The 18,303-nt window shown below is 37.2% G+C and overlaps 2 protein-coding genes across 2 annotated transcripts in view; one reads left to right on the top strand and one right to left on the bottom strand.

The window, feature by feature from the left end:
• Window positions 1-4,581: 4,581 nt before the first annotated feature.
• rx2 (retinal homeobox gene 2) lies at window positions 4,582-16,400 on the bottom strand. Its single transcript, XM_051875181.1, has 3 exons — window positions 16,109-16,400; window positions 10,968-11,221; window positions 4,582-9,012 (listed from the first exon to the last, which is right to left on the bottom strand). The coding sequence occupies exons 1-3, from the start codon at window positions 16,398-16,400 to the stop codon at window positions 8,569-8,571; spliced, it is 990 nt and encodes a 329-aa protein (XP_051731141.1). The 3' UTR covers window positions 4,582-8,568.
• atcayb (ATCAY kinesin light chain interacting caytaxin b) overlaps window positions 16,252-18,303 on the top strand; it is a 45,865-nt gene continuing 43,813 nt past the window's right edge. Inside the window, exon 1 of the mRNA XM_051875133.1 lies at window positions 16,252-16,416. The gene's annotated coding sequence lies outside the window, so the exon portion shown is untranslated. The remainder of the gene's footprint in view (window positions 16,417-18,303) is intronic.

Consider the following 18,303-nt stretch of genomic DNA (forward strand, 5'->3'; position numbering starts at 1 on the left):
AAATCACTTTTGTAAATTTCTATTGATGCATATATATATATATATATATATATATATTATTGATGTAGTATTAACTCTTTTCTACTGCAACATTGCAATTTCGACTACAAATAATTTCCTGATGGATAAAATTTTTCATTGTATAGCCTGTTTAACTGTGAAATGTGTCACGTTACAGAAGTAAACTTGCAAATGTCGTTAGAGTAGTTTATGTTGACATACTGGGAATTCATGGATCTTGAGCAATTGAGAATTTGTTGGTGAAGTTCAATCGAGCAGCTCTAGGTGGCGCTGTGACTCTGTTGTCAACTTCCTGAATAATGACAAGAAAAACTAAAGCATGGCTACTGGTAATAATGATGGCAACAGGTATGTGGAGCTTGCTTCATTCAGAATACAGTAATAATGATGTGTGAGCAATGTATTGTCACTTTTATTAAGTTTTAATTGTATTACACACTTTCTCTGTACTACTTATTGTTTCATGAGACTATGTTACATGTTCAATTCAGTGAGTGTGGTTATTATTTTAGGAATAAATACAGTTGTTTTGCTTTTTAAATCCAATTTTCAGTCTGATCAAATAATGATTTTAGAAGGACTATTTTAGATAGTCCACTTTAGACATTCTACTAACTATAAGTAACTTTGCAACTATGTTAACTAGCAGACTGTCTGCATAACACTTTATTTTGATGCTCCCCAACAGACATTCTACTGACTGTAACTGTTCAAGTATATGTCAACTTATTCTACTAATCCGTACAGTCTACTAATACTGTGATGAATGTTAGCAGACATGTAGTTGCAAAGTTACGTATAGTTAAAGAATTAGTTCACTTCAGAATTAAAATTTCCTGATAATTTATTCACCCCCATTTCATCCAAGATGTTTATGTCTTTCTTTCTTCAGTCGAAAAGAAATGAAGGTTTTTGAGGAAAACATTCCAGGATTTTTCTCCATATAGTGGACTTCAACAGGTTGAAGGTCCAAATGTCAGTTTCAGTGCAGCTTCAAAGAGCTCTACACGATCCCAGACGAGGAATAAGAATCTTATCTAGCGAAATGATAGGTCATTTTCAAAAAAAACAAAAATTATATACTTTTTAAACACAAATGCTCGTCTTGCACTGCTCTGCTATGCGCCATGCATTACGTAATCACATTGGAAAGGTCACGCGTGATGTAGGTTGGAGTACCGATCCAGTGTCTACAAAGCGAACATGCAAAGACTAAGTCAAACGGCCCCTACAAAAAAAGATAAAACAACGATGTTGAATGATTTTGAAGTTGAAGGAGAAAATGAGATGGAGTTTTTCACCCTACCGTGGTACTTCTGCCTACATCACGTGCGACCTTTCCAACATAATTACATAATGCGTGGCGCATCGCAGAGCAGTGCAAGACGAGCATTTGTGGTTAAAAAGTATATACATTTTATTTATTTTTTTTAGAAAATGACTGATGGTTTCTCTAGATAAGACTCTTATTCCTCGTCTGGGATCATGTAGAGCCCTTTGAAGCTGCACTGAAACTGACATTTGGACCTTCAACCTGTTGAAAGTCCACTATATGGAGAAAAATCCTGGAATGTTTTCCTCAAAAACCATAATTTCTTTTCGACTGAAGAAAGAAAGACATAAACATCTTGGATGACATGGGGGTGAGTAAATTATCAGGAAATTTGAATTCTGAAGTGAACTAATCCTTTATCGTCAAAAATGGACTATTGAAATAAAGTGTAATTGCATTTGATTTTGCTTCCGGTTCATTTGTCATACTGGAAATGGAAGGTCATGTTGACTGCAGTACAGTATTTCACTCTGTGTTCTTTATTAACATGTAGTAGGTCATCCAGGTATTCCATGCATACAGAAATGTTCATACTATGCAATGCATGAGTACATAGCACATGCTGCAAAAAGTAGTATTGCAACATGCGATTCCAAACGTACCACATGTGCTTACAAGCTACAAAAAAGGGAAAACAACGGTCAAGCACGTTCTCGCTCCCCCTCCTGTCGCCATGCCAAACCATCTCATTATGGCATGCGAAGAGGACATAGAAAAGCTGTAGAAATCAAACCCAATTAATTCCGCTTGCTTCCCTTATTATTTGCACCATAGAACATGTTCCTCTAATCAGAGAGTTAACTACATCCCAAGTTCCAGATCCCTGCACAGCGTGAGGACCGAAAAAACACACAATCAATTCATTATTATCAGACCCTCACCCGAGCGAGGAAAATAAAGCGCAAGCTTATACATTTAGCAGTGAATCACACGGTCAGTGTTGCAGTTGTGGTGGACGAGCTCTTCTGAACGGTTTTAAGAGTTTATTTTCAGCTCTATACCTGAGGACGTTTTTTCACAATAGGCAATGCCAAATGTTGTCTGGTTTTCGAAACATTCTTAAATTAAAATACATAATCTAACATCATGTTGACGAGTTTTGCACGGATGATCACTGCATGTTTTCTTGTCAAAATGTAAAAGTCTAATTTTAGCATTTTTACCCATTCTGGAGATGCAAGTCAGATAAATAAGTTAGTCTCCTGTCACTTGTTGTTAACTAATGCTCAATTCCTTTAATTAAACCAGCCAGCAGCATCCATGTAGAAATCCCTAAACTGACGACATTGTCAAAATGAGCACCGGTCGGCGTCTTGACCTCTGACCTCTTCTCTGGGCTTTACTTCACATTTGTCAGCCGACACTCGTCACAGGTCATGTCATGTCATGGGACTCCTTGACAGCCAAATAAAGCACATCACAACATCACATCACTCAGTTTATTTGCTAAAGAAGATCCTTAATTTTTTTTAAATTATAACTATTATTAACATTAACATGATTTTCTTACATATTTTTATATCTAAAAAGTTCTTAAATCAAGATGCAGTTACTTGAGAAGCAAAATGACTTCAGATATTAAGTCTTGTTTCATGAAAAAGTATCAAAATTAAAGGCACAATATGTAATATATTTGGATTAAAATATCCAAAAACCACTAGAACAATGTTATATATTTTGTTGACTTGTGGACTTACACTATCACAAATGTTTCCAAGAATGTTTAATCATGTTATATAGCTCAACACAGTAAGTCTTATTGTTTAAATCTCGTTTTGTTGATTTACCGCGAGTACCATGTTTTACCATGTCTAATATCGATCTAGTTTACTGCAGTGTGCAACAAGTGTCTCATAGCATCCGCCGAGTGAATGCAGAGTAGCATTATAACAACTTTCAACACACAAATGTATCTAATATGATAAACAGCGCTGTGTTACCCCACATACGCTTGACCGGAAGAAGCGGAAGCGACGACTGCGGCATAATAAAAGTCCCGCTGCTCTTGAGCCGTGTGTCGCGCTCGTCTCTCATTAGCAATCGCTCCAGAGGCCTCGTTCAGCTCCCACATCACTCACCCTGCTCTGCTTCATACTACAGTAACGCTAATAATCTCATCCATGATCATGATTTCTGCCCGAGTCCTATCCCGATTCTTTTCCACCGGCTGTGAGGTGAAGACAACACCTCCCATGATTCTGCGAAATCAAGGCGTCATCAAGCTACACCTTTGTTTTGAATAAGCGACCTCTAGTGGTGAAAATCTACATAGTGTGCCTTTAAGTGTTTAAGCTTAAAACAAAAATAAATACAATGGGGTCAGAAACATAAACTTGTTTTCCCTTTGAATTAAGATTATTTTTCTGACCCCATTGCCAGATATTTGCTCTTATTTTAAGCTTAAACTCACTTCATTTTGATGATTTTTTTTTTTTCCATAAAACAAAACTTAATATCATGAGTCATTTTGCTTCTCAAGTAAATATATGTCTAGTTTAGTTGTCCCAATGAGTGAGAAAGGTTGATATGGAGCAGCTAAATCTCCAACCTCTGGGGAATCACCCATTTTAAGGCAAAAACACTGTTTTTTGATACATCTGTCAATTTTGAGATTTTCGTAAAGTGTTTTTTCAGACTAGTGGAAAGAAAACATCCAAAATACACTTTTAAGTGTATCTTTTATAGCACTTTATCTATTTGTGTCTGTAGATTTCAATTACAGTACATATCTTTAAAGGCCGTTTTCTCGAAATGCTAACTAATTTTGAAATCCTATTGGGTAAATTGGTAGTGGGCGGGATCAAACCGACCAAAACAAAAAACGATATTGCACCACAGAACGCACATTTCAAAGTAGAATAACTGGCTGTAGCTTTGTTTTTCTGGGAAACAAGTGTGTGAACATTTTTCCTAAATATCTGCATACATATTATGGTATTTTTATGTTTTAGTACAGTCAAAAAAATTACATACAGCACCTTTAAGCCTAGTAGTGAATGTTTTATGAGCAGTAGGATAACCATATTCATCCAAAACAATGCTCTTCCGCAAAATGCATGCAGTTTTGTTTTTTAACCACTAGAGGGCCAAAAGTTACATAGTGTACCTTTAATATCTCAAGCCATTTTGTTTCTAGAGTAAATGTATCTTGATTTAATAAATGTTTAGATATTTGTACTGGAAAACAAGACAAAAATACTTTTTTTTTTTTTGCTGTGTAACTAACATTCGCATGTGCTCACTACATACGTGCATTTTACTATTATTCTTTCCTTCAAAATAGGATGTTTGAGAGGAAATAGATTAGAAGAAGATGGCAGTACATTTGTGATTAGAAAATGTATTTTTTCTAAATGACATTAATGCTTCAAACTCTTGTCATGTTATGTCATTTGATTTAAGAGGACTGTATGTTTGTGTGTGTGTTTTGTGTCAGTGAAGCATGGAAACCAGCAGCGGGACGTGGGGCAATTAGGAGCGGTCGTAGGTGCGGAGAGCCGCCCCCCCTCGCTCTGTCCCCTGTGGAGGGCTGATGGACGGCCGGCTCATCTTCTTAACAGGCTGGCTTGGTGCCGTTAACCTGCAAGGGCAGGCGAGGACAGGTCACTACACCCACAACCTAGTCAGGGCCACTGAACACGCTCACTAATGAGGGGAAAACTCTTTCAGTCACTAGTTGAGCTACAGTGTCTTATGTGTGATTAAAATGGTCAAATAATCAATCAAATGTCCAGAAATACTGCTCAATCATATGATTTATCATATGAGCATTGCATTATATTTTACATTCACCTATTTTTATGCACATTTTGGGATATTGCATAAGAAAAAAAAACACTTGATGGAAACGCCAAAAATTCTAAAAATGCGCATAAAAACGTATGTGCTCAATTGAGGTGAATAATTTTTTTATCCGATAAAAAAACATGCACATAAACTATGATGGAAACACATTTACCGAGTAAAGACTTTGCCTCAATGAAAGGATGTGATTGGATAACTGGACTAACCAGCGGACCAATCGCATCACAGCATCTCAAATGTGGGTTCGGTCATTCTAAAATGCCTGAAAGTCTGTCATCAGAATGATTTGGTTTAATTCCCTCCAGAAGCTTCTCATATGATTATGGTCCCAAACACCAGCATCCGAACACAAGATCACATGACAGTGTTGCGAGTTGCAAGTCTTTTATGATGTAGAAAAAAAGAGCCACAGTTTTTCCCCAATTGCAGCAACTTACATTTTTTTTACAAGTATTATTTTGCCAATTTCATTTGTGATCTCATACATGTTTGATATTTGCTTTTCTTTTAGTTACAGTTCATTGTAACCAAATTAAGTTGCATTTGAGCATGTGATTTACAATATCATGTGAGCGATGATATAATATTTGAAAATATTTGATTTATCATTTGAATTTTGTTAGGATATATTAAATATTTTTGAACAAAACCAGTTAATTCACACATGACCACATGTACTTTTTTAGGTTAACTAACAAAAAAATTCACAGTGTAGATCTACATTTAATTATATTTAAATTAAGTTTTGAATTAACTTCCTGTCAACGTAAATTTTATGAATTATAAAAGTTAACCAGTCATGCATTTTTATCATTCATCTTTATTCCAATTGTTAGTGCAAAAAAATGTATCTCCAAAAAAATGATAATAATCTAAAGACATATTCAATCACGTCCAAATATCCAACCCCACAAAAACACCATAACAAACATAATGACAGTTAATATTCATGTCATACAATAATAAAGCTGCAACAATTGTGACAGAATCCACTCGTCTAAGTGTACACATCTTTAAAGAAAACACTATCTTCTTTGGCTTCATCGTAGTTCACATAAACCGTGCTTTTATAAGAACTCTATTTTATTAATGAGACTCTTCTTCAATGCACACCTATAAAATAAACAATATGTCAAACATACTGTAAAATTAATTATATTTATTTTGCATCAAGCTTTTGTTTTGTACCATTTGCATCAACATTTTAGTTCAAACAGTGCATAGAAATGGATCATGATATGTATTTTTTCTCTTTGCATAGTTACAGTGTCCACAAAGTATTAAAATGATCATGATGGCGTCAGTTAGTTTTATGCCATCAACTTCTAAGAGAAGCGAAAAGGATTATGGTAAGACACAGCTTGTTTTTCAGAGTTGTTTGATCGATTCACTGGACATGGTTTGCACATTTAAATGACGTGCATGCAGTTCTGACACCTGGCTGGGACGCCCATTAGTTCAGAGCAGAGGGGCAATCGATAATCTCAAACAATGAAGAGTCCCGCTGGGGAGCCGCTCATTCCGCGTCCTCACACACACCTGCTATGACAGCAGCACAATCCGCTAATGACCTCACAAAGTTTCTGAGAAATCACTGCTTAGACAGTATGTCAAACTGTAAAGTGGTTCTTTAAGGTACTTTTTCCCTTGCTTATAAATTGTCTATACTTCTTTTTCATCGTTTGTGTTCAGTGGCTTTTGATCAACTGGTGTTTTAGTGATTTTTAGTCGTCATTTTCACTAGATCTAACTTCTTTTTGTCAAATGATTTGCTGTAAAGGTGTGTTTGGCTATCTTTATTTAACATAAATGACAATTGCTTTGATTTTTACTTATCTAATGCAATTACATTTGTTTTCAGTGTGACTTCTGTCCAGAATACTATCCGAAAACATTGCAAATGCTTCTGCTAAGCAGTTTTGCTTTCATACGTTCGCTGTCATTCTTTTTACTCCCTGTTTTTACTTTCTTTTCAGGCCGTATTCTCTCAACACTGCTCAAAGTGGATAGTGCCAATAACTACAAAGCCGTTGACATCTTTAAGACATCATATTATGCAAAGTGAAAATCAACTCTCATTTCTGAGATGAGTCAAGACCAAGGTCATATTTCAACCCAAAAACAAAAGAAGAAAACTAGAAATGTCTTAGAAATTATTTAGAAAGCTAATGTAAAAATGAATGATGTATTATTTACATTTATTTTATTTAGATGATTATTTAATATTAATAACACTATTGATGTTTAGTAGTATTTAAAATCAATATTGCAGCACTTATACTGAATTTAATTTATGCTTTTATATACATATATATATGTACTGTCAAATCGATTAATCGTGATTAATCGCATCTAACATAACATAAAAGTTTATATATATATATACACACACACACACACACACACATACATACGTACACACATATATATATTTATAAACTTTTATGATTCAAATAATCACGATTATTCGATTTGACAGCACAATTTGGGAAAAATACATAATAAAATAAGCCTAAATTTTCACTGTGCAAATTATAATTTCTTATTAGGTTCTCTTGTTTTTGGGGTGAAATAAAGCTCAAACTTTCACCCTTTGAGATATTCATTGTTTGAAACAGACCCCACAGACACTGAAACGTTAAACCTCAGACTCGTTTTTATAAAATTATATGATCACGTCGAATGGCAAAGAGGATTGTGGCACTGTTGAACTATATGCTAGTGATTTAGAAATGGTCTTCACACCATGGCTTGATAATGCAACTACACATATAAAGAACAATTCAATAAAAGACATTATGTTCCTAGGTTTCAGATAATTTGACTGAAGTCATTAAGAGTCACTCCTTTTAAATCAAAGTCAAGTGATTTCTTCTAATCCACCCTCATGTCTAGATGGTAGAATATGAATTTAACCTCTGAACAGGCATTGAGGTATCAGTTGTCCTGAGCTGCAATCAGCCAATGTGCCAAACTTGCTATTGCGAGTCCTCAACCTGGCCCGATGATGAGCAGAGAAGCTTGGCACCGACTGAAACCCAAAATCCTAAGGAGCTCAACATCTGCTGGTAAGAATTAAGAAACGCCTTACTGTAGATTCTCCAATCCCAAACTATCCGTGATTTGTTGCAAAAATTTCAAATCCACGTGCCGAGCAGGTTTGACCATCGACGTAACTCCAGGTATCTTATGTTATGAAGATATCCTCAAACGATGAGGTCCTTAAAATTGTTTCGTTTTATTTTCCAGACAATTCAAAGATGATATGAAATGAGTACAAGCTCATAAGAGATCTTCATGTTTCCAGGTTGCTTCAATGGCATTTGGAGGAACCCTAATCCTAATGGATGCTGGTAATTTCTAAAAATGCATCCAATGAGATCCCAATGAAATATTATAATGTTTTCCTGTTACATGGGTTGCCAGGTTTTGTCCATGGACTGAATGTGCTCCTTGGCCTTCATCCTCAACGCCGCAATACTAGAGCTGCGGTCTACGTCTTCCAACGGGTATTTATCATTAAATGCCGGGGGACACTGGTAAGGAGGAGGCGGCATTGGTTGCATCCCCTGTACCATGCCTGGAGAAGAGTTCAGAAAGCCAGGGTGACCCGTATAGGCGGGCTGGAGGCTTTGGCTTGGTCCCATGAAGCCCGGGATACTGTGCATTGGAGTGGCACTGGAGAGCGGGGAGGACAACCAGGGGTCCAGGGGTAGAGAATTAGTCATGGGCCCCACGTTGGGTGCCATAGTCGGTCGGTTGAAGGACAGCATGGGAGAGTCGTGGAGCTTCATGCTGCCCGTGTCCATTTTTTCTTGTCGCCGCCATTTTGCACGGCGGTTCTGGAACCACACCTATATGATGGAACAAAGTCAAGAACTTTTTAGACTATATAAGCATCAAACCCTGGCACAGAAACTGATTTTGACTCATCTGTCCACAGAAGTCTAAGGCCCTGTTTCCACCTGATATTAAAATGCGTTTTGGTCGATCGGATCACAAGTAGACGAAGGAGACACATATGCTGCCTTCATGTGTTATTGGAAATTTGATAATTCCCACTTGATTACGAGCTCATCGCATTCAAGTCTCGAAATGGGAGGGCATTCATGTGCAATTTTTACCTAGGAAACTCATATACCTCGTAGACTTATATTGCAAATGCATTACTAAAAATATGTGTGTTTCCCAACGTACAAGATGCTAATAGGGATTAGAAGTGAAGAAAATGGCAAAAAATGAAGATGAACCAGAAGAGAGGGAAATGTGGAAAAATTCTTGGGATATCGTTCATTAAATTGGGTGAGAGCAGAATAAAAAAGAAAAGCTAAGATCCTGCAACATGATTTCACCAAGTACAACATGTTCCTGGATCGACATTTGTTCGATCCTGGAACAACATTCCAATCAACCAATCAGATTTGAGGGAAAAGTTCACATTTAATGTCAAGTTTAGGTTTACAACATCAGTGTTATTTACCTCAGTTATTTATCATTTCCCTCTGATTTTAGGGATAAGTTATGGTTATGTTTTAGGACATGAATGTCAAAATATGTTGCTTCAGGAATATGTCTTACATGGCAAAATCACAGAAATAAAAATATCTATTAAATAGATCTATTAAAAATCTATTAAATAAATAAGTGTTACAATATTGTACTGATGGATAAAAACAGAGCATGATGGAAAATGCACAAGACAGTCATGAAAAGACATTTGCAACCCATTTTACTAGTTAAAGGGTTAGTTCACCCAAAAATGAAAATAATATCATTAATTACTTACCATTATGCCGTTCCACACCCGTAAGACCTTCGTTAATCTTCGGAACACAAATTAAGATATTTTTGTTGAAATCCGATGGCTCAGGAGCGTTATGAATCAGTGTATCGAATCAGTGGTTCGGAGCGCCAAAGTCACGTGATTTCAGCAGTTTGGCGGTTTGACACGCGATCCGAATCATGATTCGACACGCTGATTCATAACTCTCCGAAGCTTCATGAAGCAGTGTTTTGAAATCGGCCATCACTATATAAGTCGTTATTTTGGGGGTTTTTTGGCGCACCAAAAATATTCTCGTCGCTGTATAATATTAATATTGAACCACTGTACTCACATGAACTGATTTAAATATGTTTTTAGTACATTAATGGATCTTGAGAGAGGAAATGTCATTGCTGGCTATGCGGAGCCATCAGATTTCAACAAAAATATCTTAATTTGTGTTCTGAAGATGAATGAAGGTCTTACGGGTGTGGAACGACATGAGGGTGAGTAATAAATGACATTATTTTCATTTTTGGGTGAATTAACCCTTTAAGACATATTTCTGTGAACGTTGGATTTGTTCTATTCATTGGTATTAATTGGAGTTCCATATTAGAATGGCTTATTTAATTTTGACAAAGGTTGTATCTTTGGAATAATGTGCACTGATGTATAAGATCGACTATATGTCTTGAGAAAGTAAATAGGATCTCATGTTAACTTTTTGTTGGTTTGTGTAACCCTGAATATTCCTCATCTTCAATTTTAGTAACTTACACACCAATTAAGATAATCCTCTAATTATTTAATAGGACTGTCAATTTAACAAAGCTTCGTCTTTTGTTTTCTACAAGATTCTCTTCATTGAATCAATATCCCTCTTGTTAAACACCATCACCTTGTAATGCCCTATCAAACTAAGTCCATTACAAATAACCCCAAAGTCAAGGTTGTAATGAAATTACAATTACATTGATCACTACCCCTCTACAGTCTATCTAATAGCATTAAGTGTCCCAGCTTGTATTGTCCAAAGCTTACCTGAACTCGAACTTCTGGGAGGTTGACTTTCATCGCCAGCTCTTCTCGACTGTACACATCCGGGTAGTGGGACTTCTCAAAGGCACGCTCGAGCTCGTGCAGCTGATAGGTCGTGAAGGTGGTTCTGTTGCGTCTGTGTTTCTTTTTAGGTTGATCCTCATCGGGAGCATCTGGGGAACGGCTGTCACTCTCCACGTTGCTCCGTGGATCTCCCAAATCTGTGTCACACTTCTCCGTGGAGAAAAGCCCAGTATCTACAGCACAGGAACAGATAGATGGACTGCTCTTTATTTCTCAGGTACTCTTGTAAAGTCCATTAAAGAATTAGTGTGTTGCTAATGGGTTTTAATGTGTTTTTATGTGGTTGCTAGGGCATCGCTAGGGTGTTCTGGGTGGTTGCTAGGGTGTTGCTACGAAGTTGCTAGGGTTTTCTGGGTGGTTACTACAGCATTGCTAGGTGGCTGTTAGGGTGTTTGGTGGTTGCTAAAAAATTGCTGGAGTTTTCTGGGTAGTTGATATGGAATTTTTAGGATGTTGCTAAGGTGTTCTGGATGGTTACTAGGGTGTTGCTAATACGTTGTTGGGTTTTCTGGGTGGTTACTACAGCATTGCTAGGTGGTTGCTGGAGGGGTTTGGGTGGTTGCTAAGAAATTTATAGAGTTTTCTGGGTAGTTGAAATGGAATTTCTAAGATGTTTCTAAGGTGTTCTGGATGGTTGCTAGGTCGTTGCTAAGAAGTTGCTAGGGTTTTCTGGGTGGCTACTACAGCATTGCTAGGTGGTTGTTAAAGTGTTTTGAGTGGTTGCAAAGAAATTGCTAGAGTTTTTTGGGTAGTTGTTATGGAATTTCTAGGACATTGCTAAGATGTTCTGGATGGTTCCTATTGTGTTGCTAAGAAGTTGCTAGGGTTTTCTGAGTGATTGCTATAGATTGATAAAAAGTTTCTTGAGTGTTCTGAGTGGTTGGTACTCCGTTCTGGCTGGTTGCTTAGGCGTTTCTAAGAAATTATTAGGGTTTTCCAGGTGATTGCTATGGCATCGCTAAGAAGTTTTATGGTGTTCTGAATGGTTGCTAGGTCATTGCTAGGATATTTGTTAAAGATGTTCTGGGTGGTTGCTAGGTTGCTAATAAGTTGCTAGAGTTTTCTGGGTGATTGCTACAACTTTGCTTATAAGTTTCTAGGGTGTTCTGAGTGGTTGCTAGGGCATTGTTAAGTTGCTAGGTTTTCCGGGGTGGTTACTACAGCATTGCAAAGTGGTTGCTCAGGTTTTTTGGGTGGTTGCTAGGGCATTGCAAAGAAATTGCTGGAGTTTTCTGAGTGGTTGCTACAGCATTGCTAGGAAGTTTCTAGGATGTTATGAGTGGTTACTATGGGGTTGCTAGAGTGTTCTAGGTGTTTGCTAAGGTGCTGCTAGGTAATTGCAAGGGCGTTTCTAGGGCATTGCTGAGAAGTTGTTAGGATATTTTGGGTGGTTTCTAAGGTGTTGCTTGGTGGCCGCTAAGTTGTTCTAGGTGGTTGCTAGGGTGTTGCTAAGAAGTTGCTAGAGTGTTCTAGGTGGTGGTTAGGGTGTTGCTAAGAAGTTGCTAGAGTGATCTAGGTATTTGCTAGGGTGTTGCTAAGAAGTTTGCTAGAGTGTTCTAGGGGGTTGCTAGGGTGCTGCTAAGAAGTTGCTAGAGTGTTCTAGGTTGGTGGCTAGGGTGTTGTTAAGAAGTTGCTACAGTGTTCTAGGTGGTTGCTAGGGTGTTGCTAAGAAGTTGCTAGAGTGTTCTAGGTGGTGGTTAGGGTGTTGCTAAGAAGTTGCTAGAGTGATCTAGGTGGTTGCTAGGGTGTTGCTAAGAAGTTTGCTACAGTGTTCTAGGGGGTTGCTAGGGTGTTGCTAAGAAGTTGCTAGAGTGTTCTAGGTTGGTGGCTAGGGTGTTGTTAAGAAGTTGCTACAGTGTTCTAGGTGGTTGCTAGGGTGTTGTTAAGAAGTTGCAAGAGTGTTCTAGGTTGGTGGCTAGGGTGTTGTTAAGAAGTTGCAAGAGTGTTCTAGGTGGTTGCTAGAGTGTTGATAAGAAGTTTGCTAGGGTGTTCTAGGGGGTTGCTAGGGTGCTGCTAAGAAGTTGCTACAGTGTTCTAGGGGGTTGCTAGGGTGTTGTTAAGAAGTTGCAAGAGTGTTCTAGGTGGTTGCTAGGGTGTTGCTAAGAAGTTTCTGTAATGTTCTTGTCTCTGATATGGCTCAGGTCCCTCCTTCAATGTAAATCTGTGGGATAATTTCCAACTGTTTTATCATCCAACAGGTGAAAATGATGCGTATGATCACTTATAAAGTAACAGCACACCTCTCCTCAACAAGAGGAATCACTCATGTCTGTAGCACAAACGGATGAGGAACATGTGGTGCCTTAACAAGTACCATTAATAATGCAAGAACAAAGCTACTTTTATATAGGGTGAATTCAGGGTGATTGGGACACTTTTTGCCATTGAGATGACTTGGAAAAAGTGTCTCAATCAACTTGAATTCACCCTACTTTACAAAACACTACAGTGATGGAGTCAGATGTTAACCTTTCGATTTTAAGAATACCTATAGAAAATAAGAGATTTGGGAGTTCCATCACTTCTGTCATGGTAAGTAAGTTTTCCCAGTAATCCAAGCACGCAGATGTCACCGGTTAAACCTGTAGACCTCATGTGGCCAAGACTGCTAATCCAACCGTTAAGAGGTTCACTCAGTACCGCAGCGTTTTGACCAAGAGGGGCCAACCGGCCTGACAACAGCAGAGATTTTCATTTCGCAGAAACAGCTAAGAGCAAACCGAGCCACATGTTGAGGTGGGGCAGATCCAGGTTGAATCTAATTAAGTTCGGCAGGATTAGAATCAGATCATTAGTTCAATGTTCGCCTGCGGCAGCACAAGTGTTAAACGTTGTGCTGTACACAACTTTCATGCACTGTACACCAGTTGCAGTGGTAATGATTTCTAGGTTTAATTAGAGTCGTTTTGTAACCTTTTTTTTTTCATTATTTGTTATTGAGCCTGTGAAATTTAAACACAATACCAGTGTAAAATGACAATATAGATTGGAAGATAATATGCATGATCCATCTTCTTGGCGAGGAACTGATTATTACTATTATTATTATTATTACTATTAATCAGGCTTAGCACGTATGCAATGCTATGAAAAATTACTGTGTTTTCACAATAAGTAAACCAGGAAAGAGGGATGTGGAATAAATAATGGAATATTATTTATTAAATCAGGTTGCAGAGGCCAGTTGCTTAAATAACCACTATATTAATACTGTCTTAAGAACTAGTCTGACTAACTAGCAGATAGTTAGGGGTAATCAGTCTTACTTTTCTGATTCAAATTAGACCAATTTGTATGTATACTAAATTTTATGTAAGACTATTTTATGTAACTGACTTTTAAAATGTATGACCAGTCTAAAAAAATAAATAGATTTACTTGTAAGACTAGTCAGTCAAACGACCCCAGATTGCAACACTATTAACTACAGTGATTGCTATTATTTATCTTTGCAAATGTATTTAGGCAAAATATTAAGACCAGAACAGTTTATAACCAATTTTTATCAACATGTTTGACAATAATCCAAGTGGTCAGAAAATATTCCTCTTACTTAAAGGGTTAGTTCACCCAAAACTGTCTTTTGTTTCGAATCAGTGGTTCGGAGCGTGTATCAAACTGCCAAAGTCACGCCCCCCAGTGGTGAACCATTGAAATTTCGAAACACTTATGATGTAACGAAGCCTCGTTTACTGAGATTACGTGACTTTGGCAGTTTGATACGCGCACCGAACCACTGATTCGAAACAAAAGATTTGTAAAGCTTCGAAGCTTCATGAAGCAGTGTTTTGAAATCGTCCATCACTAGATATTGTTGAATAAAGTCGTTATTTTGTTTTTTTTGGCACACAAAAAGTATTCTCGTCGCTTCATAACATTAAGGTTGAACCACTGTAGTCACATGAACTGTTTTTAGTAGCTTTCTGGGCATCTGAAAGTGTAAATTATCTTGCTGTCAATGCAGGTCTCACTGAGCCATCGGATTTCATCAAAAATATCTTAATTTGTGTTCTGAAGATGTGGAACGACATGAGGGTGAGTAATTAATGACAGAATTTTTATTTTTGGGTGAACTAACCCTTCAATTTATTAACTAGTAGTGTTCTCTAAAGGTCATGATACACAGGGCGAACTTTTTGAACAATGTTGCCGGGCAATTTTGCCAAGCGATGTTGCTTGGGCACTTTCCCTTTAAGAATGGGCAACAAATTTCTATCTGGATATTTTAGATCGAAATTTGTTGCCCATTCTCAATGGGAAAGTGCCCAAGCAACATCACTCAGCAAAATTGCCCGGCAACATTGTCCAAAAAAATTTGGCCTGTGTATCATCACCTTAAGTCATGCATCACTATTGCTTGTTTTTAGGATTAGAAATCTGAAAAAACCTCCCTGAGCATTAAATTTTAGTGTACACTTCGTCTTGTACAGTATGAGTGATTCCTCAAATTATGTGTCTTGTTATGGAGAGGTGTGCTGTTACATTACTAATTCATCAGACTTAAACAGGTGAAAAAATCCCATAGACTAAAAGTGACTTGAGCCAAATCTAGATCACAAAGACTTGCAGGACTCTTTAATGCAAAACATTAAGAAACTCCAAGAACACTAGCATTGTGGCAGTGAGTTTTGCATGGGACAAACGCCACTCATTTTCTTCAGAAAATATTGTCTTCTTTATGCACACAAATGCAAACTCGATGGGGTTCTATATAGAATTCTAGGGTTTTTGACTCAATTTTAAAGAACCAAAAAGTTTGTATATAAGGAGAAATGTCATAAATGTTTGCATAATAACATGTTATTTGATTTTTTTCTAGTGATAAAGTATGTTTAATTCATAAAAACTAAAATTAAATTAAAAATAATTAAATAAATTAAAACTATATCCATAAAATGATCTCATAATGGGAACCCCTAAAAAGTTCTACAGTATATATGAAGATTCTATTTAGAACCTTTTCTTCTAAGAGTGTGATATTTTTGTGCAAGTACTTCATTCTTTGATTCTGTCACTTTCCATAAAATGAGATGTCATTTAGTAAACCAACAGATTCTCACCGTGATATGCTGACTGCTGTGAGCTGTCCGGAAGACTTTGCAGGTGACCGTAGGGGTCAGAGGTCACTTGTTTCTCCTGTTCTCCCAGGTCCGCTCCATCCACTTTGTGTGTGTCAACAGGCCCGACCGGGTTGAGCAGAGGATCCTGGTCCTTACTGAAGCCCAGAATCACATCGATGCTGTGAACGCGGCCTCCCATGCCCGAGGCGCCACCTTTACCCAGGTCGTGATAGTTGTCCGTTGAGAGGCAGCCATCGTCCACCATGTTCATCATATCCAGTGACAAATGCATCCAATCTGCCCTTAAAGTAAGTCTCCTCGTGGAAACAGCATGCAAATAATGTCCAAAAGAGGATCAGCTTCCAGTTTGTGGTAGAGATTCTCTTTCAAAGATCTGTTCAGGAACAGCAGGGGTTAATACGACATTAAAGATGACAAAATAGGTTAACCTTTTTAAGTTTTAGTTATGAGGTGGTCAGTGCATCACTCAATCATTTTTGACAAAATCAGATTTTAAACTATTGTTATAAAAGGTCTGAATCTGTATTAAAAAATAGTAACAACATATAATATACATGATTAGTTTAGGCTCAAACCCAGTTATATTCCTGCATCTTTTGCATAATGATAGTTTTCTTTACATTGGCCCAAAACCGGCACATTGAATTTGTCATGTTAAACTTGATAAATCTGCGGCTCTGACCATTTATGCTTTTCATGCCTTATTAGTTTTGATTAAAAGACAACTAAGGCACTTTATTCGCCTGCATCGAATGTTACTGAATGATAGATATATGACGAAGACACGTTGTGCATGAGATCAGTTGTCTTTATATGTTTTTAACTGCCAGTTTCATCCCTTTATTCCCATCTATCCCAACTTTATTGACAGTGAATCCTTATTTCAGACCTGTGTTGGCACATTCATTCAAGTTTTACAAATCGAATTTCCATTGAAATCATTTCAACCCATGGGGAAATTACACTTTAAATAGGCTCAATTAGAAGACTATTTTGTCAAATTTTAGAAATTTTTAAAAGTTTGTGGGCAGTAATGCTATTTAATATGCAATATTTTACTTTACTTAGTTTCTACCTACTGTATATGCATATAGGCTTTCAACCAGTAGATAATTACCTCAGATAAATCAGTGTAATCAACTAAAAGTACTGTATGTAGCATGTTAAAATGCTTTAAATATACAAATAGAAGTAAATAATTAAGTCTTATTTGCCTAGTTTCACCTAATAACAATACATTTTAAAGCTAAATTAAATCTAAATGAATCAAGGAAGCTTTAAATCACAAAAACGCACCTTTTTCTTCAACGTTATGGCTCTTCAGAGTTACAAAAGGTTGTTGCTTTCAAGCATCTCCGCAAATGATAGACCACAACTTTTTACCCACAGTGCACCTTGTTAAGATGGTGCCGTAAAATGTAAAATGACAGTTAACGACTCCCAAAAGTCCCAAAAGTGAGCGAAAATTCCGAAGCACTCAGATATATCCCATTCCCAGAGCATATGGAGGTCTTGATCTTTAGGATGAAGCCATGAAAACTGGCCTGACGTGCAGAGAGCCGGTGGCAAGAGGAAAAGACTTAAGAGGTTTAATAATGGGAATCCTTCCCCTTTAAGGATGATTGACAGTTGTTCTCTGCTGGGGTAATTGCACTAAACGCTGGCTGTGGTTTGGCCACAGAGGGAGGCCTGCGCTAATGAAGCACCGACAGAATGTCCTTTCAACACTCTTTTGTCTAAATGATAATGGCGACCTACTGAAAGTGTCCTTTAATCCCCAACTTAACAAAGACAACACACCACGTATTAAGATGTGTTTTTCTTGTGCAGCCAAATGCCTTCAGTGCTTCACAAAAATGATCAACATAAACAGGCGTACATGGAGACAGTGTTGTACTGCTGACAACCCAAACAGGTCATTTTTTAGATTATTGCTATTTTGTTTGCCATGTGCATAACTTAGTGACATACATATCTCAACAAATATGTGGCAAACAATGTGGCAATCAAACAAGTGTCTTTATTGCAATATAATTATATATATATATATATCTATATGTATATATATATATATATATATATATATATATATATATATATATATATATGTCAGTATATAATATATATATATATATATATGCACACATAATCAAACAAGTGTCTTTCTTGCATAT

The sequence above is a fragment of the Ctenopharyngodon idella genome, chromosome 2 (genome assembly GCF_019924925.1).
Source record: "Ctenopharyngodon idella isolate HZGC_01 chromosome 2, HZGC01, whole genome shotgun sequence".
NCBI classification, from domain to species: domain Eukaryota; kingdom Metazoa; phylum Chordata; class Actinopteri; order Cypriniformes; family Xenocyprididae; genus Ctenopharyngodon; species Ctenopharyngodon idella.

Coding starts and splice junctions, on each gene's coding strand:
- rx2 (XM_051875181.1), bottom strand. CDS start 16,400: ATGCATTTGTCACTGGATATGATGAACATGGTGGACGATGGCTGCCTC. Junction 11,222..16,108: donor ACAGCAGTCAGCATATCACG/GTGAGAATCTGT, acceptor CCTGTGCTGTAG/ATACTGGGCTTTTCTCCACG. Junction 9,013..10,967: donor TCCCAGAAGTTCGAGTTCAG/GTAAGCTTTGGA, acceptor TCCATCATATAG/GTGTGGTTCCAGAACCGCCG.